This window comes from Clarias gariepinus, chromosome 13 (assembly GCF_024256425.1).
Source record: "Clarias gariepinus isolate MV-2021 ecotype Netherlands chromosome 13, CGAR_prim_01v2, whole genome shotgun sequence".
Lineage (NCBI taxonomy): Eukaryota > Metazoa > Chordata > Actinopteri > Siluriformes > Clariidae > Clarias > Clarias gariepinus.
This window is the reverse complement of record NC_071112.1, coordinates 19,301,607-19,325,452: the sequence shown is the minus strand read 5'-3', so window position 1 is coordinate 19,325,452 and position 23,846 is coordinate 19,301,607. Positions and strand designations below refer to the sequence as shown.

General features: G+C 36.4%; 1 protein-coding gene across 2 annotated transcripts; it reads left to right on the top strand.

Moving 5' to 3' along the window:
- The first annotated feature begins 761 nt into the window (after positions 1-761).
- zgc:174356 (uncharacterized protein LOC100137120 homolog) lies at positions 762-23,846 on the top strand. 2 transcript variants are annotated; one of them, XM_053509374.1, is made up of 7 exons: positions 762-1,013; positions 2,284-3,010; positions 6,274-6,371; positions 9,956-10,094; positions 11,185-11,268; positions 12,512-12,668; positions 22,897-23,846. In XM_053509374.1, the coding sequence occupies exons 1-7, from the start codon at positions 897-899 to the stop codon at positions 22,946-22,948; spliced, it is 1,374 nt and encodes a 457-aa protein (XP_053365349.1). In that variant the 5' UTR covers positions 762-896; the 3' UTR covers positions 22,949-23,846. The 2 variants fall into 2 exon arrangements, with proteins under 2 accessions (XP_053365349.1, XP_053365350.1); XM_053509375.1 differs by lacking the exon at positions 22,897-23,846 and having other exon boundaries at positions 12,512-12,672.

Here is a 23,846-nt window from a genome sequence, read left to right as displayed (position 1 = left end):
TCAGGGTGTTTGTACAAGTATTTAGTCTCAAGCAGCTGATGGCCGGTGGCGACTGATGCATGGGCTCAAGTGATGAGAGTCTAGTGAACATGATGGGGTACTACTGTTTTAATTTAGGAGCTTTAAAAAGGTACTGAATGATGTAATCTAGCTTTCAGTTTCCAGTTTCATCATTTCAATGAGCAGATGATTATTTGCATACTGGGAAAACACTATGTTCCCTTATCATTGTGAATGAACAGCCCCTGATCCAGTTTATGGCACTGTGTATGTTACAGAAAGCAGGTGATTGCTGATCAGAAGTCAAATGGCTTGACGGTGCACATTATGCAGTTTGTAGTTAGCTGTTGTGCAAGGGATTATGGGAATTGTGTTTTGTTGATTCATCAAATAGCAATTCTTACTCAGACATATTTGCTTAACACAAATTCATTGGTTTACTGTACAGTAACCATCAGTGTCTGGACTTTAAACCTATTTTAAAAGAGCACCATTCACATGAACACTTCTTAAGAATAAAATTTTTAAATTCTGTAAAATATAGTCTAACATGCAAACAATTTGTAACCCGCTGTACATTGTCTAGCATATCTAACTGGCTAGCCATCAAACCCTACCAGTTAAATGAAAAAGGTTTTGAAGCTAGGAATGTCTCGAGGAAATCAGTTACAACAAAACAAGGTTCCCAGCCCATAAAGATAAACAGTGGTGTGGTGATAAGAGCACGTCACTACACAGGCACTTCCTGGTTTTTACAGCTGATACACATGTGACTTCACTCAAACAGTCAACTTTCCTTATTAGATCGCTGTTTCATTTTAAAAACTAGGAACTAAAAAGAAATGTATTCATTGCTTGTGTGACCTTGCATAGCACGTATCCTTGTAAAATAGAATATGTCACGATGTCTGGAGAAACTGAGGAGGACTGTTACTGTGGAGCCAGTGATTTTCTTTTACATGACCAGCACCTTCATCATGCAGCCGGCTAATCAACACCTGGTCATGGACAAGGTAAGCAAGCAAAGCAAAGTATTGTGTCTGCTCCTTTAAGCTCTCCTTGTCCTAAAACGGCTTTAGAGAAAAGAGGAAGAGGGTGAGAGATTAATCAAAGTTGGTTCTATGGAAGTTTTGCTGTCAACTGAAAAAAAACAAACAAACAACAACAAAAAAAAAAAACAGGTCAGCAGGGTGCAGTTTTAGAGAGGTTCGCACCCAGGGCAGTGCATGCATGAGGTTCAACAGTGCTACGTTGCACTCAAAACCCAAAACAACAGCAAACATTAATCAAACTGAGTTGACCATGACTCACAGCGATCTTAAAGCAAAACCAGAAGACTTTGTAATTGTTTGTGTTCTAGATTCAATTACTTTGATATACTGGCCGTCATTTTCCGAGTTTAGCTGTTGAGCAAGTGCATTAAGCTTGAAATAGGAGGCACCCATTTCAACTTTACCTGTGTTAACGGACGATAAAATGAACCAACAAAATGTTTTTATGCATTTGTTTTTGGCCACCAGAGAACCTTCACCTCTTTGCAAGGTGTATGTTTGACAGGCACACTCCTATTCCTTTTCTGTTCCTATACCCTTCCTATGAACTTGCCTTTGGGATTCTTTACATATGTAACAAATGCATTATTCAGCAATTAGACTGCTGAACTCTAGCTGTGCTCTGTAGGTCCTCTCTCATTAAACACAATCAAACTTTTAGTGTAATATATAACTCTATGGTGCAATACATATATATAACCCTATAAGTCGAATATACAATGTGTGCAATACAGCCTCTGAAAATGTGCAATACACTATGTATAGTTTATGTCTAATTTCCTGCATAATATATCTCTGACTGCTCTTATTTATATTCATATTTACACCCTTATATTTATATTACTATGCTATCTCTGGGGCTTAAATGGGACCTGGGTCCTAATTTCGTACCAGAACATGGAAGTGTGCTGGTATGACAATAAAGCTCCTTGAATCTTGAATCCTTGAATACACAAATACATTATACACACAATGGTTTGATAAAAACAGTGTGTGCAGCATATACATTGTTCTGTTTTATATTTAAAAAGGATTTACATATAAAATGTAAATGGATGACGAAATAAAATACAGTAGTACCATGAAGTACAAAAAAAAAAATCAAATGCATACACATTTACAGAGCTGTATAAAGGTTCAGCACAAGTATTTGAGTTGAATATTATACCCTTAGTAAAGACATAATGTACAAAATTAATAATAACTCTTCTGTTTTTCTCAATATCGGTAGGTTTGCCAAGATCTATATACGGACATATCCATATGCAGTGACTCTGTGCACAGAGAGAGTGAAGAAGTTGAGTCATGGTCCTCCTACATCCTGCTGCTCTATACAGCCATGACCAGTTTAGTATCTATCCCCCCAGCCATAATGTTGGGCTCCTGGTCTGACCATGCTGGCCGCAGGTCAGTGATGATTCTTCCGTTTTTACTCTCACTGCTGAGTGGTGGAGTGCTGTTGGCTATGACTCTGGTGCAAAGCCTGAGTGTCTACTGGTGTCTGCTCACAGCTGCCTTCATTGGTTTAACTGGTGGCCACGTTTCCATCTTCCTTAGCTGTTTCAGCTTCCTAGCTGACGTTACTATGGAATCCAGCTCTAGCCGCACTATGCGCATGGCCATAGGTGAATCTATGGTCTTTGTAGGGGGCATGGTGGGATTTCTCCTGGGTGGCTTCCTGGAACAGGAGATTGGCTTGGTGGCAGCTTTCGGAGCCTACATTGCCTGCCATGTATTAGCCATATTTTACATCCTGCTGTGGCTGCGGGACCCCAGGCCAAACATCAGCACTTTAAGCTTCTATTCTACTGAAAATGAAGAGCAGGCGTCTAGAGGGTTTATTCTTAAGTATGTCAGGCTGTCCTTTAGAGCAGTATTCAAGAGAAGGCCAGGCCAGGATAGACTGAAACTGCATCTCCTTATCCTGTGCACCTTCATAAACAACCTGGTAGCAATTGGTGAGTACATAGAATTTTTGATTCAATAAATTAGTACAAGATAAGCAAATTTACAGTGCCCTCCAAAATGACTGGCAGTCCTCATGAAATGATTAGGCCTTCTTCCTACCCTACACAGTATAGATGTAACATAACGTAAAATTACTTCTTTAGAGAAAATTAGAGTCCTAAGTCACTTCCTGTAATGGTTAATGTGGTTGGAGAACACTTAATAAAAATAGATTTTAATTTATTGTTTAATGCAAAACATTTTAAGTTGCTTTATATACATAGATTTGTGCATTTCTTGAATCCAAAAGTTTTCAGACGGGTTTAATTCTGATCCCAGACTGAAATGGTCATTGCAGAACATTGATTTTGTGATATTTGACATTCACATTGATTTTCCAGGATGTTATCTTGGTGAAAGCTCTAATAATGGCCAGGGCTAAAATACCTTGGAAATTTTCAGAATTAATAAAGGTTTCTTTCATAACAATTGGGCAATCAGACAAAAATATGCAATGCCGAGTTGTAGTTCTAATGACATTTGATGAAGTTCAAGTACTGCAATTTGTAAGGCTTCTTCCTTGAATTAATTTTAAACAGTATTTTGTTGGGAAAGTTATTTTTAACACTTCATTTTAAAACTTGACAACCACAACAATATATGAAACTGTAACTATTCTATATTTATTATTGCTTATGGCGTCAGTCATTTTTGGCACCTCTGTACAAAAAGAAAATTCTAATGATTTTTGCTGTTTGAACAGACACAGTATAAACAGTTTCAAAGATTTGCATGATAAAGCTAAAATGTGTGTAATGCTTTGTATGAAGGCTGCTAATAATTCTAAATGACACCATATGTTGGATATTCAAAGAAAATATCTTTATGTTTGTAAAGACTTTACTACGGTGAATAACATAGATGTGATTTACACCTAATTTCATTTAGTTGTATTCAATATGTGAAATCATGGCCATTTATCTGCTAAAGAACTTTGGCAAATGCTCTTAAGATATGTCATTTACAAATGGACTTTTAGTGCTTAGAGCTAAATACACATCATTCCACACATCATTGTGAAAATGGTTATTATTTGGCCACCACATACAGTGCACCTTCAGATAAGGTGAACAAGAAAAATTCCAGCCTTTATGCACAGATTTTGTAAAGCAGAATACTAAATGTGCTTTCCAGTTCTTGGCATTTTAGTGATTTTTTTAATGAGGCACATCGTAAAATAACTTTTACTGTATCTACCAATAAAGAGGCAGCATGGAAGTATTACGAAGCTTTAAAAACAAATTAATCAAATCCTTCTGCTACTACTGCTGCCAGTAATAACAATAATAATAATACTAACAAAAATAATATATTTTGTATTTAAAAGTAGGATGTCATTTAAAATGTGTTAATTCTATGAAGAGCTACAGTACAAATACAAATGCATATTATGTATGTGCTATGTGTAAATATGTGCTATGTGTAAACTTTTGCACAGCGATGTATATATATATATATATTTCTTCATATTAAATTCGATTAAATTATATAGATTTAATTAAGGTAATAGGAACAAATGTTTTACCGAGACAGGCTGCAAACTGCCTTCATGGATCAGACAAACAATGCAGACACCAGAGCACATCCACAGAGGATCTGGCATTTCAAGGGAACAATATCAGACACAATATTGGGCTAAATGTGTTGGGTTTTAATGTTATGGCTGATCGGTGTACTGTGTGCATATTTGTATGCATATTATATATACATAGACATTATGGGGCATTGAAAGCTTAGAGGGCTAAGGCACTAAGTTACTGATCGGAAGGTTGGCGGTTCGAGCCCCAGCTCCACCAGGTTGCCATTGTTGGGCCCTTGAGCAAGGCCTTTAACTTTATTTGCTTAGGGATGCTCTATCATGGCTGACCCTGCACTCTTATATCTATATACTGTACATACGCACAAATATTTAGTATTTTTAACATATGTGCTGTACTGTATATTTAAGCAATATCACACAAAACTGAGTGCTGTTGCATTGAATATAAGTACAACCTTGAGTGTAATATTGCCTTTATGCAACAGTTCCACAAATGCCATTTACTATCACCAGATTATGATTTGTTTGTTTATTTAAACAGCTATTTGGCTCCAGCATCACATATCCTGCTGCGATTGGCAAAATTAACTAACTGCCGACGGAGCTGGTGACTGACAGTTACTATAATTAACAGGGGTGAAAGTAGTATTAAATTCTTTCTGGTACTATGTAGCCTAAAGGTGAGGTGAATAAACCATGGAGGTTGCTGACAGAACTGTAAATCGCATAAGTTTCCCTGTTTATATCCACTTATTCTGTTATTATGTTAACCTCTGAGTTTTGGTGTTGAATGTCAAATTGAATGTAAGTGGAACGTGCTAGTGTAAAATCACTTGTTCCACACACCAGCTAGTGCCCTTATTAGAGGTTACAGAGGGATTTGGGATGTAGCCTTGTGTTAGAAACTAGCTACCTTTGTAGCTCGCTCTGTAACAACACAGAAGAATTAGGGACAATTCGAACAACTTCAAAGAAATTCTTAAGAAGATAAAGTGTTGCGACATGATGTGTTTTGATGTGTCTTCTTGCTGAAAGTGCTTCTGTGACTGCTTTGAATGTGTGTTTTGCCAGGCAGCTGCTCTCTCCTCAGTACTGTGGACCAAACCGATCTACTTTCACCCATGCTGCGACCGACAGATGTAACTAACAATTGTTAAACAATTGTTAAATTGTTAAAAGACTATTACTTTCAATCAGATTACTTGGTTGGAACTAACTGTTGTATAAGTGCACGTATACATATAGAGTACATATTTGCAACGTGTTATTAACCTCTAATTTCCGACAGTTGTAACTAACAATTGTTAAACAATTGTTAAATTGTTAAAAGACTATTACTTTCAATCAGATTACTTGGTTGGAACTAACTGTTGTATAAGTGCACGTATACATATAGAGTACATATTTGCAACGTGTTATTAACCTCTAATTTCCTGCCATTAAGACAGTTCTAATTCCGGCAATTTATTAGTCAGGCTAATGCGAATGCATTGGCTGGGCTGCCTGTTTCTGTTGATATCACTTCTAAGCACTTTTAAGAAGGGTTATAAATGCTCTCTTGGTATCAGTACTCTCGAGGCCAGAGGGGGTGGAAAGAGAGAGAGCGAGGTAGAGAGAGAGAGAGATATAGAGAGAGGTAACGATATGTGCCTTTATGTGCTTATTTCTCCCCAGGGGATAGTTCTATCTTACTGCTCTATTTGATGTATGAGCCCAGAGAGTTCACAACTGCAATGTTTGGAGTGTTTAACTCTACCAGAATGTTCTTGTTGGTAAGTGGTTTTGTTTCCACAGAGTCATGTTCTCTTTGATGAATCATGTCTTTTTTCAAGACAAGAATCTCAACATATCTTTAAAATGCTTGTAGTGGTCCATGCTATGATTCAGAGTTCCATTCATATGCCAAAATAAATTTCCCTTCCACTCTATCTTTGTTTGCTTTTTTGAACTCTGGACAAATTAGCAAAGGGCATTTTGGGAACACTGGCCTTAATTCAATTTGCCATGCAATTTGTAGACTGGAACAGTGCACTTCTGTCTTTCCAGTGGAGACACAACCTGGACGGAGTTTGCTTTAAATATTTAGTAGGGTGACTACTCTATAGCAGGCCTTAGTTTAAAACATAATTACAGTTCAAGATTTGGGAGACCCTATACAGATACCAAGACAAATTGTGGGGAAAACAATCATTTGTAGTTTAGAAAATAAACACTACTGTATAATACACTATATGGCCAAAAGCTTGTGGATAAATAATCATAACTCTCAAATCTGTGTGTACTGTATGTGTGTGTGTATTCTTTAACATCCAATTTTAAACATAGTACTTCCCTTTGCTGGTATACTGTAATAACCTCCAACCTTCTGGAAAGGTTTTCTACTACAGTAGATTGTGCAGTATTGCTCTGGGGATTTGCCCTTCCAGCCACAAGAGTATTAGTGAGGTTGATCGATGTTGGTGTTCCAATTCATCGCAAAAGTGATAAACAGGGTTGAGCTCAGGTCTATCTGCAGGCAACACAAGTTCTTACACACTAACCTTTGCAAACCATGGACATGGATTTTCTTTTTTAAAAAAGGGAAAAAAAAATCTTTAATCAAGTTTAGAAACCAAGTGTTAGATTATTAGTACATTCTTTGTCTATTAGAAGATAATTTTGCTAGTTTTTAAGCATTTTTCCCCCTGAAAGAATTATTTGTTTAAAAACTTACCAAAAATGTCCAGAAATAGCCTTAAGTAATCTAACAGTTCATTAAAAAAAAGGAAAATGTATATTACAAGTTTTACAGTGTACTTGCTGGAACATTTCAATGCTACAATTTTAATGCTAATTGTAATGCTGGTGTGGTGGTCAGGTGTCCACCAGTGTTTATCTGGATGGTGTCTCCTTTTCAGTTGTGGTCACAGATTTCAGCTGTACATTACTAAAGTACTGTATATAGCAGGTATAACATGCCAGTTAAGGCCATAATCAGTACATGTGATTTGATTTTTATCTGACTTGCACATAATAGTTACCTACCAAACAACATGGAGAACATTCCATAGTGTCATATTTTATTGGAGATTTTTTTTGTGTGTGTGTAAAAAAAAATATGGTATGAAAAATGAATGAATGAATATCTTTGTGTATATGCTAAACAGATCATTCATAATTTAATAAGTAAGGAAAAACAAGACTCAAATTCAATATAGTATTAGTCAATAAAAAAGAAGTTCACAATGGAATTCATCTACAATTTAACAAACCTCAATAAGTTTCTAAAAATCCTATTGATTTTCCTGCCTTCCAGAAATAAACCAATGTCTGTTTCTGCTATACCAAGGCCTTGCTTCTGTTTGTCTTTGTCCACTGACAAGAAACTGTAGGGGGCTCTGTTTTCCCCCACTGTGACAGGAGCCTTGCACACTGATTTCATCAATGTGAACAGATCGATGCCGTGTCCTAGAGTGACACTTAAAAAAAGCTGCTCATTAAGAAACCGGGAAAGGTAGACAGGTGATACCTCTCCATTTACTGCACGTTGACTTAAGTGATCTGCAATGCACCATGGAGCAGTTGCTCAGCTGCCTTTTGTGAAGCGGTTAGAGCCATTGATTCTGGGAATACTATTATGCACTGTGTCTGGAAAGACAGCTGCTAGAGATATCCTGGCCAATACACAAACACTTTGTAGGAGGATTAAACAACCACCACCGAGACAGATCCTGGGGAAAACATGAGAAGAGGAACGAAGAGCCTTGGTAACAATTTTGTTCCAAGTAAAAGATGCTGCTGTATAATTGAGAGTCGTGACACAAAAAGCTCAGGTTATTCGTAGACATTAGTTTTCAGGATCTAAAGCACCTACTTTAGACCTTTAAGCTTAGGCTTGTTCATACGGTTTATAAATATCTGCAGGATTCCATATATTTATGCAGACATAGAGAAAGTACTTTAGAAATCCTAATAAGTGATAAATCATATTAAGCTTTTTTACAGAAAGTGTATCTTAGGTATCTGAAGATACTGTATAATGCATTATGTAAACTGACATATAAACATAATGCCTTATAGCGCCTGGCATAAGTGAGTAGAAATGCTTATTATTATTTATAGTTACATACATAAATATAGCAGATAACAATATCTACTTATGGGCAAAAAAGATTATTATTTCCAAAAAATATTATTTAATAAAACAAAACGAAAGATTGTTCCAAATTTTTAAAGGAAAACAATCTGTCATCAGCCACCTATTAGCTGATGGCTGGGGTATAATCAGAAAATATTTCCCAAAAAAGGATGATAGTGCTGACATGGCCTGTGACATGTATACAACCACAGCGTGTATATAGTGCCATCAATCACACGCAATTGCTTATAAATATGTTGTGCTCTAGCATGCTAATTAAAACATTTATAATCTTGATTATTTCTGATATTTTCATCAAGTGCAGTCTGTGAAGGTTAATTAAGTCACATATTTGAACCATAATGAATTAAAAGAGCTTGAAATATTTATTGCATTCTTGTTAATGAATGGCTCAACAACACAATTTACAGAAAAACAAAACTGTACTCTAAAGTGGTTCATTAAATGTTCATGCATAATATTTTGTTAGCTCTCAGCTCCTCTAAAATACATACAAAATATATGTGTGGGCAAAAGAAATGTTGCATACACAATATAATTTTTTTTTTTTTACAAAATATATTACTGTGAAATAAATAAAAAACCTTTTTATACAAAACTTTTTTATACAAAAATCTAGATGGCCCTCTATCTGCTAGAATTGTCTAAACAGCGCATGATAGTGTAAGGACAAAATGAACAATCAGAACGTTTTACTTACTTTCGATACCAAAACATGTCAACTGGATAGAGTCACATGGCAAATTTTGTGCACATGCATTCTGTCCCTTAAGAAGATTTGCATTATGTTATCCAAAATAAAGTAATGTAAAATCCCTGTGATTGGTGGGTTTTATCTGGGTACTCTGGTTTTCTCCCACAGTTCAAATATCTGCAGATTAGGCTAACTGGCGTTGTCAAATTGCCCATAGTGTGTGAATGAATGTGTGAGTGTGTGTGTGAGAGTGTGTGCTTTGCGGTGAGTTGGCACCCTCAGCAAGGTGTCCCCCGCCTTGTGCACTAGGTCTCCTGAGATCGGCTCCAGGCCCATACGACTCTAAATACAGGATAACGCGGTATAGACAATGAGTGTGTAAGTGATATTATGGGCATTACTGTAGAGAGGTTGTCTATGTTCCCCTATCTGTCTAATAAAATTCTGCCATTTTAAATTGTGTGGACATTGATCTGGATATTGCTTATATTTTTTATATTTCCTTATCTTATATTCTCTTTCAGGGAGCTGGTCTCTTGGGTCTGTTCCCTTTGCTGATGCATTGCTTTAAGGAGATGACATTGGCTAAACTCAGTGCTGTGTTTAGAGCTGCCTCTTATGTCCTGCTGGCTTTTTCCACTAACACATGGATGGTCTACTTGGGTAGGTGTCCAAGTCTATAGATAAACATATAGAGTCATACCATTTTGTAAGATGGTACACAATAAAGTTTATGCAGGATATGCTGTCAACGTCAATATATCAAAATGTGTCAAAGTTCATGTGCAGCCAACATGTCATAAAAGTGTCATATGACATAAGCACTTAAGCAGGCAGGTGTATGCCATGTGCATCATACAGTATACAGTACTTTATAAATGTACCAACTGGTTTTATTATTAAACTCAATTGATAGCTTCTGTAATGCAAACTTGTTAAAAAATAGAAACTGGCTGAGTCAGTCTCTATAATTGCATCATTTTACTTGTCTTTTTGCTGACCTTTTCCACAAAACCACCTTCTTGAAATTGCAACCTAGTAAAAAGTCCTATTTCACATTACATATATGTAATGTTTTGCTTTCTTTGGAGTGTGATCTTCATAAAGAGTCTACTAAAAGCACCTACAGCACTGCATCATTTACTGCAGATAACCAATGAGTTATAACAAGGGGTGATCAATATTGTTATCTTTAATGACATAAATTGTTATGGAGACTGTTAATCAACCATGAAAACTGGAGTACTTTGAGAGGGAAATGAGAAGCAGCTTTGGTGAATAATCAGCAGCTCAAGGAGGCATCTGCATTCTGCTCGATCCATGTTTGGGATAATGAGGGACATAGTGGCATCATGAGGAAATCAACACCTCGATTTCAATGCAAAAGACGTGTGCATGGCTATGTATGTGTGTGTGTGTGTGTGTGTGTATGGGTAACAGGATGGAATCAAGCATGCCTTATTCCAAATGCTTATGGTAATAAATAGGCATTCTCTATGTCATTTAAGGAACCCGTTTCTGCTGCATACTTGAATGGTTATAAAATTGGATTGGGTGCTGGGTTAAGTCTTTGGAATTACATGCATTCATGAATTATTGAACATTCTACGTCTGACCAATTTGCACATTAAGTTGTATGATACATTTGCACTTACTGCAAAAATAGCTGCACCGCACATTTAAAACAGTAGGCAAATAATCATGTTCAGTTTTGCCAAGAATCTTGTGTGTTGTTGTTTTTTTTTATATTTAGTGGCTGTACTGGGTATGCCAGGTGGGATCACACAAGCAGTGATTCGCTCATTGTCTTCCTCTATTGTGGAACCTGATGAACAAGGTAGGATTTCAAATGATATGCTCAAATTAGCACATCTCACATTAGCAGATCTTAAATTATGCAACTATCAGTTTTTCATGAGGAAGAATTAGGGTATTCAACCTGGGCCTTCTTTATTTTGCTCAATTAAATGAAGTAGCGAACGTTTAGATGGATCGAGTGTTAAAATGAGAGGCAGCATTTCTGTCATTATAACCTATATGTGTGCTGTGTGTATGTGTGTGCTTTTGCTCAAACACAGAGAATGTAGATAAAGCTTTGGATAGGGCCTGCTTTTGGATAGGGCCTACTTTTTCTAAGCACTTTACAGGCGATGCATTTGAAACATAACGTTTCTTGTGATAACGTCTTTGTCACAGACTCCATATACAGTATTATCATTATCCTGCATCAATGTGAGCATCCTTGAGTTGTTTAGGAGACTCATGGTGATGCTCTGACTTTTCTTTTTCACATAGACATGATTTCCCCAGCTTCCAACTCACTATTTAGTTAGTTTTAGTATGTTTTCTGTCTCTGAGGTTGCATATCACCAACACTTCAGATTTTGCATTCAGAAGCACTTTCCAGCTCAGATCAATAAGGATTCCCTGCTAGAGGCACTTAAATGCTGCTCTCATGCACACCAGCTTATTCCGCTCCAGTTAATCAGAACTGCCCCAGAGTTGACTACAGCCTGGGTAAATGTTTTATCAATGTGGATCAAACCAATGCTTATGTGTCCTCCAAACACTAGTGTACGGACTCCAGTGAGCATGATTGTTATTCAACAACATCATCCAGCATACTATGGATAAAAATAGGATTTAGCTGTCAGATCTGAAACGAAAAAGAAGCCCTTTTATAGTACTTGAATGAACTGTGTACAGTTCTCATATTTGACCGGCCCAGTGCAGTTCTTACCATTACACTGTTTTGGTTAATATAATGGTCTTACCAAATATCGACCAACAGAATAAGTTGGTTAAAACTAGGGTGTCAATGAAAATAAGAAAAATAAAAAAACATAACTGCAATATTATTATTCACATACTTGATAGATCATGATGATGATGATGATGATGATGTTTATAGCAATATCTTACCTTACTGCTGACATTTGAGGAGCTTACCACTACCAGCCAAATAAAAAGTTCAAAGCACTCTTTTCAGGTAAAAATGACATGAGCCAGTCAAATGCTGACAATGTTTATTGACAATAGCTTCAAATAATGCTGCCACTGGCCTGACCTTATCTCCACAGGTGCCATGTTTTCCTTCTCGGCTTCAGTGGAGGCCACTTGCATCCTCATTGCTGGCATCCTATTCAACGGCCTGTACCCTTTGACCCTTGCTACATTTCCTGGCATGCCCTTTATCATCATGGCTACTTTTTCCATCATCGTCCTCATCCTTATGCAGTAAGTGCCATTATGAATGATACAGACTGTAAATGATGCTTGCTATATTAAGAGGCATCAATGGCAACTGACTCAACTCACTCATAAACAAGCTTTTAATGTTTGTTGACATGCACAGCAGCCCTGGTAACCCTTGTCAAATGAGGCAAAACTGTAATTATCGCATATAAATGTAGCCACTCGCTGAGAATTAGAAATAATTGCACTACATCACTAACCACCGTAGCAGGGCTTTAACCAGATTTATATAGTTTTTTTTTTTTTTTCAATGGAAAAGTTTAAAACTAACACCATGAGATATCTCTCAAACACACACAAATTTTCTTTTAATATCCATGCAAATGGCCGCGGTGCAATATTCATAAAGTATATATAATCACCTCTTAATGTGCTGTAATTGCACTGAGGCAGAGTTCTATGTGCTCATTTCATTTTGCTCAAATGTGGGTTGCACATGAGCATCATTGTGTCTTAATAGCAAGTAATTAAAAGCAATCTTTAGAAGCAAGATTTTTTTTGTCTATTTACCTCTTGTGTCTGTACTGCTTTTATTTACTGCTTATCATTCTAAAACACTGATGGTCACATATTGTCATATTATATTGAAAAAGGGTTTCACACACTGATCAACCAGAACATTATGACCACCTAATGCCTAATGCAGAGTAGGTCCCCCTATTGTCACGTAACGCACCGCTGTGTGTTCTGACACCTTTCTGTGAGAAACAGCATTAACCTTTTCAGTAATTTGATCTGCATAAGCTCTTCTTTTAGATGGGACTACACAGGCCAGCCTTCACTTCCCATGGGCATAAATGAACCTTGGCATTTATCTTCTCACTGGATTACTTCCTTCCTTGGACCACTTTTGGTAGGTCCTGAGCACTGCAGACCAGATAAAGTGCTCTGACCCAGTCATTCTACTTGTTATGAGATATTATAATAACTATAGCTAGTGTGACAAGCGCCAAAATGCAATGGCTAGATGAAAGGGTCGGAGTAACTCCAAAACAACAGGTCATGTGGGATGTTTCCAGGCTTAAGTGGGCAGGACCTACAAAATTGGTCCAAGGAAGAAAAACCAGTCAACAAGTGTCAAGCTCATGGGTGGCCAAGGCTCACTGATGCACACAGGGACCGAAGGCTGGCCTGTGTAGTCCAATCCAATAGAAGACCTTTTGTATCTCAAATTGCTAAGAAGGTTAATGCTGGTTCCAACAGAAAGGTGTCAGAACACACAGTGCATCATTGTTTCGATTAAAAAAGGTCGAACTTGATATTAGATGTTCAATTATTTTGTTATGGCTGATTGCTGTATTTTATTTACTTATTGTGCATAGCACTAAACACAGGCCCATACGTTCATACAACATTTACCTACATGATCCCTTAGTATGGTCACATCAAATGAAGGTAATGATAAATAGCATGATAAAGCCATGGCATTCTGCTACAGTTACAGTAAATGTAAGGCACCATTATGTTACTCATTCCTGAGCTATAAAGACAAGGCAGAATTACATATTGATCTTTCTCTTGTATATAACTTCAGTTATCAGCCTTATAAACAAGAGACAAATGATACATAATAAAAGAATCATGATTAAAAATGTCTAGACCACTCAGTCAGGGATTAAATCAAATAATGTTTTTGTAGGTGCTTTTAATAACAGCATTATATTATTATTTTTTTTGATAGGGGCTCAGTAGTATCGAAAGTAATTCACAAGTAGAAACACCCTTTTTTATCAATTGACATAGATTGTTCGAACTGCACATGTTGGTTGAGAAACTCTTACTCTATATAAAGGTACTGCTCAATCAGAAGTGATACATTTTCCACATCATTGAACCCAACTCTCAAATCTTTTTAAAACATTCCTTTTGTCAGCATTGATGCTCTCCCTCTGCATGATTTGACTTCAGTGCTGGTTTCACCTTCTTTAAACTTCTTCATTCATCAGTGCACATAGCTCTCGTCAATTATGTCATCTCTGTAAACATTCTGTAGCGCGGTGGGAGAGCATCAAATGTGAGAAAGGAGATTTTCAAAAAGGATGTGAGAGTTTTCTAGGGCTTGGGACTGGCACTGCATTCAGTGGCTGGGGTTTGGGCATTGGGTGGAAATTTAACCCAGAGTTCCATATAATAATTTCTTTACACTGACTGCTGTTTGTATACTGTATATACATTTAACACACAGTGCACTGCACCACCCTCTTTTTGAATCTGATCTCTGTGAATTTTTTTCACAGGGATGAATAAAGTATGTATGTATGTATGTATGTATGTATGTATGTATGTATGTATGTATCTATCTATCTATCTATCTATCTATCTATCTATCTATCTATCTGCTAGCACTATTCAACTGGTCTGCCATGTCACTGGGTACAAGGAAGGCATTTATTAGGACACTTTTCTGTTCTGGCACCTATGTGGTGGCTACCAAGTTCCAAGGTTTTAAACAACGTCTTAAGACCCACATTTTTCTTACTTGGATTAGTCAAAAATAATTATACAACTCAAAACATGCAGTGAAGCTGCATTTATTGATACATGAACATTAAAGCACTTACTGTATGTAATTCACTCTGGATAAGGGTCTGCCAAATGCCATAAATGAAAATGTGTACGTGTCAACACTTCATGGCAAATGCAGCCTTTTCTATTTAAACAAAAATCTATTCTTGTAATCAATAATGTCTAGTAATTTAATAAATAATAATAATGATAATAATACTAACAATAATAAGAATAACGCTAGCTGTGGGGTGACACACTGTCAATACACTGTCAGTCTCTTGGTGCAATAAATCAGTACACCCTGTTTCACACTAACGTACACAGACGCATATTGATGCATGACCAATCCTACAGTAGTACACTTACTCTAAGCTCAATAAATAAAGAACATGTGAATCGTGTTAAGGAAGCATCTCCTTCTTATGTGTGATGCAGAACGGATGTGTCACCAGTACTTTAACTGTAATTAGACCGTAAATGGATTTTCTTTGTTTTAAACAAGACAGTCACCAGCACTCAGTTCTGGCTTCTTATTCTAAAAACAAAAAACAAGCTAAAATGTTAGTTGTTTCCACACCATTATTCTATGTACTGTATTAATATTTGTTTAGTTACCAGATCAGCTTTGATTGCTGAAACTTTACTGGAATACCATATGTGCCGGGATAATAATTAACTGTTCTTCCATTGTCTATTACCAGTCTAAATTGATTTTGACGCACATTTGATGTTCTGTAGACTCTATAATTAAACAATTCTCTTTTGTAATGAAGGTATTAAGTAAAGCACTAGCACACTAAAGACTTGGTGCAGCGGTTACTGAAGTGTAGCATGGTTATCATACTCTACCTATAATTATACCATTAATGGACTGCTTCTTGGATATGGAGCCGGTCCAGCCTGGCTGTTAGATCCTATGGAATCTGCAGCACTCCATGCTACTATTATAGGACAATAAATTCAATGGCAGCCGCACATTTACAGTTTACACAGTAACCCATAATAAACCATGGAAAATAACAGGTGTGCAATCATTCACAGTCCAAATTTTGTGTATGTAAAGTAATGCGGGGTGGCATGGTGGCTTAGTGGTTCGCCTTGCACATCCAGGGTCCGGATTCGATTCCTACCTTGGGTCGGTGTGCATGAAGTTTCCTCCGGGTACTCACCAAGCACGGGGAGAGCATGGAATCTCACAAATGCCTCATGCCCTAAGTCTTCTAGGAGATAGGCTCCAGGCCCCTGCAACCCTCTACAGTATACAGGATATATAGGCAATGAGTGATTAAGTGCAGCAAATGAAGTGATAACAGTTACAATTTCCCATGTTTAGGTAAATATCTTCAGATGTCAAATTTTAATCATGCAGCCAAATTCCCAGTGTGGGATTAATACCCAGACAGAGTTTACATTGGTACTTTTGATGTCATATAATCTCTAAAAGTGTTTTATCAACACAAAATGTTTAAGATGCAGATGCAAAATTAGAACAGTGAGATGTCAGGACATTTTCTTATCAATGCTTCAATGCTTTTGATGCTATCAATGCTTCAATAAGAATGCTATTTATATAGAAGATGTCAACCTATTTCCTCACTCTTTCTGTACTCCACTTATTGTACACCCTCAATATGGTGCCAATTTATTGCACAGGCGCGCATACACACACACACCACTGGTGATGGTGGTGGGTTTGGGAGCAAAGTACCAAGAGGAGAAAATGCAAATTCCACACAGACAGACCTAAGGTGGGACTCAAATCCTCGACCTTGGAGGTGTAAGACCACCACTACCCCATAGCATGGCAATGTTTTCTCATGAATGATTTACCTAGAATAGTAAGAGATCAGTATATTTTCTTTTGAATAGCAGAGAAACCACTTTTATCCTATCAAATTTAATCCTATTTCAATCCATCCTTTAACTGAGTTCAGCTTTCTGGAGTGTATTTTTTGAAGCGCATTAAAGTCATCATGCCGTTCTGAGTATTAAAAACCCCAAAGGCCCACATGATGATAATGGAAAAAGGCATTAGAAGACATTACTGTCAGAACTTTTAGATACTCTTCCAATGTCAATGATATAATATATACTCAGTCAGGTTGTGCATGCACATGTACTGTATATATGGTGTGCATATATTTGTATGCATCTGTGCCATATAAATGCAGTGCCAGAGAAGGTATGTGGGGCTTTCTAATGCTGACCCTCTAGAATATTGATAAACCATGAGGGATAATGAGAGAAGTAATGATGGCTAAGTCAGCAGGGGTGTATAAAGGCAAGAGTGGCTCAGTGGGGTAATGCACAGCAGACTTTACATTGTCTCAGGAATACACACTTAAAACCAGACCTAATCCATCCATCAAAGCCTCATGCTCATTATCCTTGATAATTACCTCTACCCTCTGCTCTCAAACATTTAGATTGGATCAGACTACCTGCTTGTGCTCTCCTTTCATCCTCTATGTATTTTTTCACACAATTACATTTGCGACCATACAATCGTATTCACAAGTAATAAGAGTACAGTGGAACCTTGGATTATGAGCAGAATTAATTTCGGAAGTGGGCTCATATTCCAAAACACCATAAATTAAAGCAAATTTTCCCATAAGAAATAATGGAAATTATTCGTTCCACAGCCCCCCCAAAAAATACATAAAAATAATTTATACAAAATACAAAGTAAAAATAAAACAAATTAACCTGCACTTTTCTTTAAAAAAATAAAAAAATAAATCCCGACAGACAAGTGTTTCCGTTTATACTCGCAGACGCTGTGTGTGTGTATGTGTGTGTGAAGGGGCAAGGTGTTAAATTGCGCCCGCGCACACACATACTGACAGAGGGGGAGAAAATGGATCTTTAACCTTTCTAATGAGACTTTCTTTTGCTTTACACGCGTACACACACACGTGTTATAAGAAACAGTACACGCGTGCTGTACACACACACTTACAAACACTATAAAACATGCTTTACACACACATGTGATTACAGTCTTATAGTAAACAGTACACACTTGCACAGATGTAGATTATACCAGTGAGAGACGCGTAGGGGAATACCTGGTTACTCACAATTCCGCAGCGCAAGAGAGAGAAAAAACGTTGGCTCAGCTGTGATCATGTGACGCTCGGCATCAAAACAAGAAGCGCATACTTGATACATGACACTTGGTACTGGTAAATCAAGTCTTGTTAGTTTTTTTTAAGTCAAAAACTAACAAAACTAACAAAACTAAAAAATACTTTTCAAGTATTACAAATCTTTGCTCATCTTGCAGGACACTCGCAAACCGCGTTACTCAAAATCCGAGGTTCCACTGTAATTATGGTCAGTACAGACCATCACTTTTTAGTTTGTAAAACTCCATGTGAGTCTTTCCCATTTAAATTTATACATGAATGAATTTACTACTGTAGTTGTCTGTGGGAGCAGGAGGATAGTAAAACCAATGAAATTAATATTCTGTAAAATGATGTTGTTATGAAAGCATCTGTGCTCTGTTGAAAAGTCAGACTTTACAGCAACTCTTAGAAATGATTTACATCGATCATCACATAGAAGTCGAGTAACGTAAGGGGTAAGAGTCTATTTTGTCATAATGCAAGGTTAAAACAGTCTTTAAAGCAATTTCTTACTAATAACTAAATGTCCTTTATTCACTGTGCTTAGCAATGTCACATCTTGTAAGCGCAGGGAAGCATCAAATGGCACTTAGTGAACAAAGGATTGAGTTACATATAAGATGGCAGTGAAGAGTCACAAATGCAAACTAATGAAGATTTGTTCAGCTTCTTGCATTGACTCAGGCACTAGATTGATTCGGTCTGCTAAGTACACACTAAATCCACTGGTAAGGCAAAGCTTTTATACAGACAGACTTCAAGCACACACTCACACACACACACGTACATATGTACTGTATATAATCAGGCATAACATTAACATCACATAATATGAACACATCAACATTGATTATGAATATAAATAAAATTTAGATTTTTTCTGGTCTTTCTGGACTCCAAACTCGCTCTTTCCATTATGTCTTAATGTCTCATACATTGGAGGAAATGAAACCAGTCTCAGAACATTTTCTGTCTGTATGTACTGTACGTTTGTCTGTATGTCAGCTTTATTAAATTCTGTCCAGACAGTTTTGCATGATGCTGTGACTTTTGCAGTATTTAAGTATCTAACTAAACCGAGTATTTTTACTGGGATGAGTTAATATTTTCACCGCTGAAATAACAGCGTTGAAAATGTATAAGTGAATTTTAATAGAGCGCTGAAGTTGTTTTAAGACAAAATGTAATAGTTATTCGATCTACTTTTTCGATTTCTCATCTGTGATTCACCCTCCGATTATGCATTATTCAGATGATGAAAGAAGTAAAACTTAGCACTAACAAGGCGTAAACATAAACTTTTCAATATCTTCTCTTTACCATTAATTGTAATAAGATTTAATGACAATAGATTCAATATCTTTCCATGAACTAGGTACATTTTGTACGATTCCTTAAAATTTTATCCAGCAATCCAACTGTAACCCAATCCCATATAAATTTTTTTGCAAAATTACAGTTTAAAAAATGAAGGGGTTCAAGGCAGACATGTACGTGGGCTGAAATAATAAAATTACTGATTACATTAAAGCTGATTAGCATATATTTTATCTTAAACCTTAACTATTCCACTAACTCTTTAACAGTTAAAGGCAGGTACTTCAGCTAGTCGATTATATACCAGTAAACCAGTATAAGAATTATGGCACCTATGGCTCACCCAGACCCACAGAGAGCAAAAGCCAGTCTGTCCAGTCCTATCCAATAAAAAAAAGTCAATGCAGCACGGAAAGGCACCAGAACACTCAGTGCACCACACAGAGAGAGAAACACATGAACTGTACACACAGATGCCAGCTGGTCAAAATTTTTCTTCTGTTTAATTGTTTATTCGTTTTTTATTCTTACTGAAGAAGCAGATTATTGACTTTAGCCTGGAGCAGAGTACAGTACTTAGATGGACAGATTTACAAAACTGGTTTCTATGGGTGCACCATAAATATGAGTGACAGCTTGTTCACTGAAAAATGCACATGTAGTGTCTAAGTGTGGTACACAAAACCACAGCCATAATTTGTGAGCTGTATTGTACGACTCGACCACTCTCTTTGAAATTAGCAAAAGACGTGTGCAGTATATTGCAGTTGGAATGCAGAGTGTAGAACTCTTTATCAAGTTGAGATTAAATATGTTTAACACTGGAGGCTGTGTTAGGTGTTAAAGGTTTTAATTGCACACTCAGTCTGCACCAGCAATGAGCAAATATATAGGTGTGTAGGAGACTTGTACATACCAAATTTGCATAATAAGACAAAAACAGGAGCACTGTTAGTGAGGGTGCATACATATTCAGCAGATCTTGTATTAGGTGGTACTGCATGGTAGGTACTTAAACTTGGCATCAGCCAAAAATCCAACCAGTGCTCAGATGTATAATGAGGTAAAATGTAAATCACTCTAGATAAGGGCATCTGACAAAATGCCATAAATGTAAAAGTACATCTCTAATACTTGGTGACAATGAAAATAAAAAAAATGACAATGGTTGGTAGGAACACTACTCTATATTATAAGTCGACAAGCTATAAAAATAAATCCTCAACTTTTTAACATTTTGTTTAAAATATAATCTAATTAAGTACAAAATGTAAATCCACCCAGAAGTGTGGTGTTAATCTTGATTAATTGTGCAATACATCTTTTTTCAGTTCACACTGCCCATGAAGCCATATAGGCGAATTAGATTTTTTGTATTAGCCTAAAAATATATTATTAATCATTGAGGATACTCTTAATCTTTTGAGATTCAAGTCATATTTTTATGGCTTTAATCCTCTTCCACACAGCTAATACTTATAATAATAATTATTATGTAACCAATTTAAACTTGGCAGCATTGGTATTATATATATATATATATATATATATATATATATATATATATATACATACATATATATATATATATATATATATATATATATATATATATATATATATATTGCATACAGTAACACTGGTATAAATGGGCTTATAAGGTATAAGTTTGTTATGCAAAAAACAACAAAAGGAAAAAAAAAAACACCCCAAGTAAAACAGAGCCAAACCAGTTAAGGAAACAGACATAATCCCCAGCCATCATAATATTTTATTAAATAAAAGCTGAAGTCTCATCTCTCATAGGCTCTCTCTGTGTGGCTGTGTGCAGTCTGCTGTGGAGCAGCAATTAAAGATGAGCTGCTTCCCATGATTTTGAAATTAAGGCTTACTTAGGCCATAGCTGTGTCTGTGGGGAAAGAACAACAGTAATGGAGTATTAGCAGTGATGCCTGATATTGTTCCGCATGTGTAGTCTCTCATTAAGAGTGGAAATGAAAGCCCACCTTGCTGGCTGAAAAACCTGAATGCACCCAGACAGAAAGCAGTGGCACGCCTGCATATTATCTGCCAGCAACAATTAGTTACCAGAAATGGAGCCCACTTAAAACCCCTGAAAATGACAATTAATCACATATCGCAATGTTGTTTTAATAAGATGTCATCCTGAAAGTTGCATTGTTAATTTATCTTTCTCTCATGGTGGGTGGTCAATGTAACGCTTTTCAATGATGCATGAATATCATCCACTAATATGCCCTTGCTTGCATGCCAGCTAATACTTAGATATTCCTTTTTTGTGCTCTTCATTCCCAATGACCAACAGACTTTTAGGGCAATTACTGTAGCTTAAAGTTCTCTTTGCTATAATGAAGTGAGAAACTAATACACACATGGACTGCTACAGTATGTGATATAGGCTACAAAGATACTGTAGCTTGCAGATAGAAAGCTAGCAGTTGACGCCATAATGCACAGAGCCAAATAAACATGCGCTGAATGTAGTTGCTATTTACCTTGCCCTCTGACCCCCCTGTGAATTATTTAAAGTGTTAATATTACAGCTAGCACAACTAATGGCATTTTTAGGCAATATTAAAAAAGTGATAAAAAATAAAACTTGAAAATGAAACTTTTTTTCACCCCACGGAAGACGTAGTTTTATTGTAGCCTTAGGCTAGAGATTGAAGAAGCACGTTTTTGAAAATGTCTCAATGCACCTTAAAAAAAATCTGATGTAGATTTTAGATCACTAATGAGCATCCCAGAGGTGATAGTGGCCAGGAACAACTTGAAGGAACGACACAAGGAAGAAACTTCAAGGAGTTATCCTTTGGATGGTGTGATAGACTGTTATAGCATAGTCCTATAAAGTAGTCAGACAATACGGAGTATTTGAAAATAATAAAGAATGCAGTTCACAGCAAGCTTCTGGTTATGTTTTACAAACCAGGAAAATCATTTTCTGTAAAATTAATTTACATTACATTACTTTTGATGAAAAAAATTATGTTTACAGACAGGGTACATTTTATTTGTACGAAATAGATCCACTGCCACCCTGATGAGAACAAAGTAGTCAGTGAAAAATGATGCCGTAAATTAATTAATTAATAGTGTAAATTATTAATATTTTTCTGTCTGGATCTTAGTATTTCTTACTCTTCTACCTCTGTTTCTTTCTGTTAGTCTTAATAAGTGACCTTTGTCTTACGCTCTCTCTCTCTTTCTGTGTCTCCCCATTCTTACAGGTGGATAAGCGAAATGCCAACCACACAGCCTCGCTTGATGCTGCAGGACTGAGAATCTTTCTCTGTGTCATCCTTTACAGACTTCTATTTTATGATGCAATGAAGATATATTAAATCCACCACAAATTCTACTCCCTACAGAAACTGAGTATTTAGCTGAAATATTACAACATATGTACAATATTGGCCTGTCTATTTTTTTCAGAAATATCTATGTATATACATTGACATACATTTGAGATGCTTCTCATAAAACTAAACAAACAACAAAAAACTTCCATTCATGTCAGTAATGTACAATTAGCTTATACTCAAGGTCTCTAGTGGTATAAAATAATATAATTAATCCATGGTTGAAAAGTTACCAATGTAAAACCATGTGGAGTACTTAGTAGATATCCTTTGGAGCAGTGCAATTTAACGGAGTGTAAAAAGAGCCTAAGCCATAATAACGACCATAATGTAATAAGTAGGTCTCAAAGGTCAATGGCATATCAAGGCAAGGTAATTGAGAATTGCAGCTTTAACTGTTCTCCGCATAAAGCCATTCCACAGCTAGAGCAAAGGAACCATCCTCAATGTTTTTCTTCACCTCTAGAGCCAGGGCCGGAAATTGGTCTCTAATTAGGGAGGTTGTATTTAATCATGGGCCAAGCTATGTTGAAATCACTGGCCCTATTAATTGGGCTGCAGGCTTTTTGTGTTTGTTAAAACAGACTGCCATTTATAGAGTACACTATATATACAGTATTTATATATACACAGTATATATATATATATATATATATATATATATATATATATAGTTCTGTGCAAAAGTCTTAGGCACCATGTTATATGCTGTACCAATTTTGTTATACATGTTTATCATGTCTGCATAATTATGTACAAAAACATTCATTATTTCCATTTATAACTTAAAAATTAATACATAAATAAAATAACAGGAG

Bases quoted from the DNA above. Each gene is read 5' to 3' on its own strand.
- zgc:174356 (XM_053509374.1), top strand. From the start codon at position 897: ATGTCACGATGTCTGGAGAAACTGAGGAGGACTGTTACTGTGGAGCCA. The intron at 1,014-2,283 runs GTAAGCAAGCAA...CAATATCGGTAG, and splicing joins AACACCTGGTCATGGACAAG to GTTTGCCAAGATCTATATAC. The intron at 6,372-9,955 runs GTAAGTGGTTTT...ATTCTCTTTCAG, and splicing joins CTACCAGAATGTTCTTGTTG to GGAGCTGGTCTCTTGGGTCT.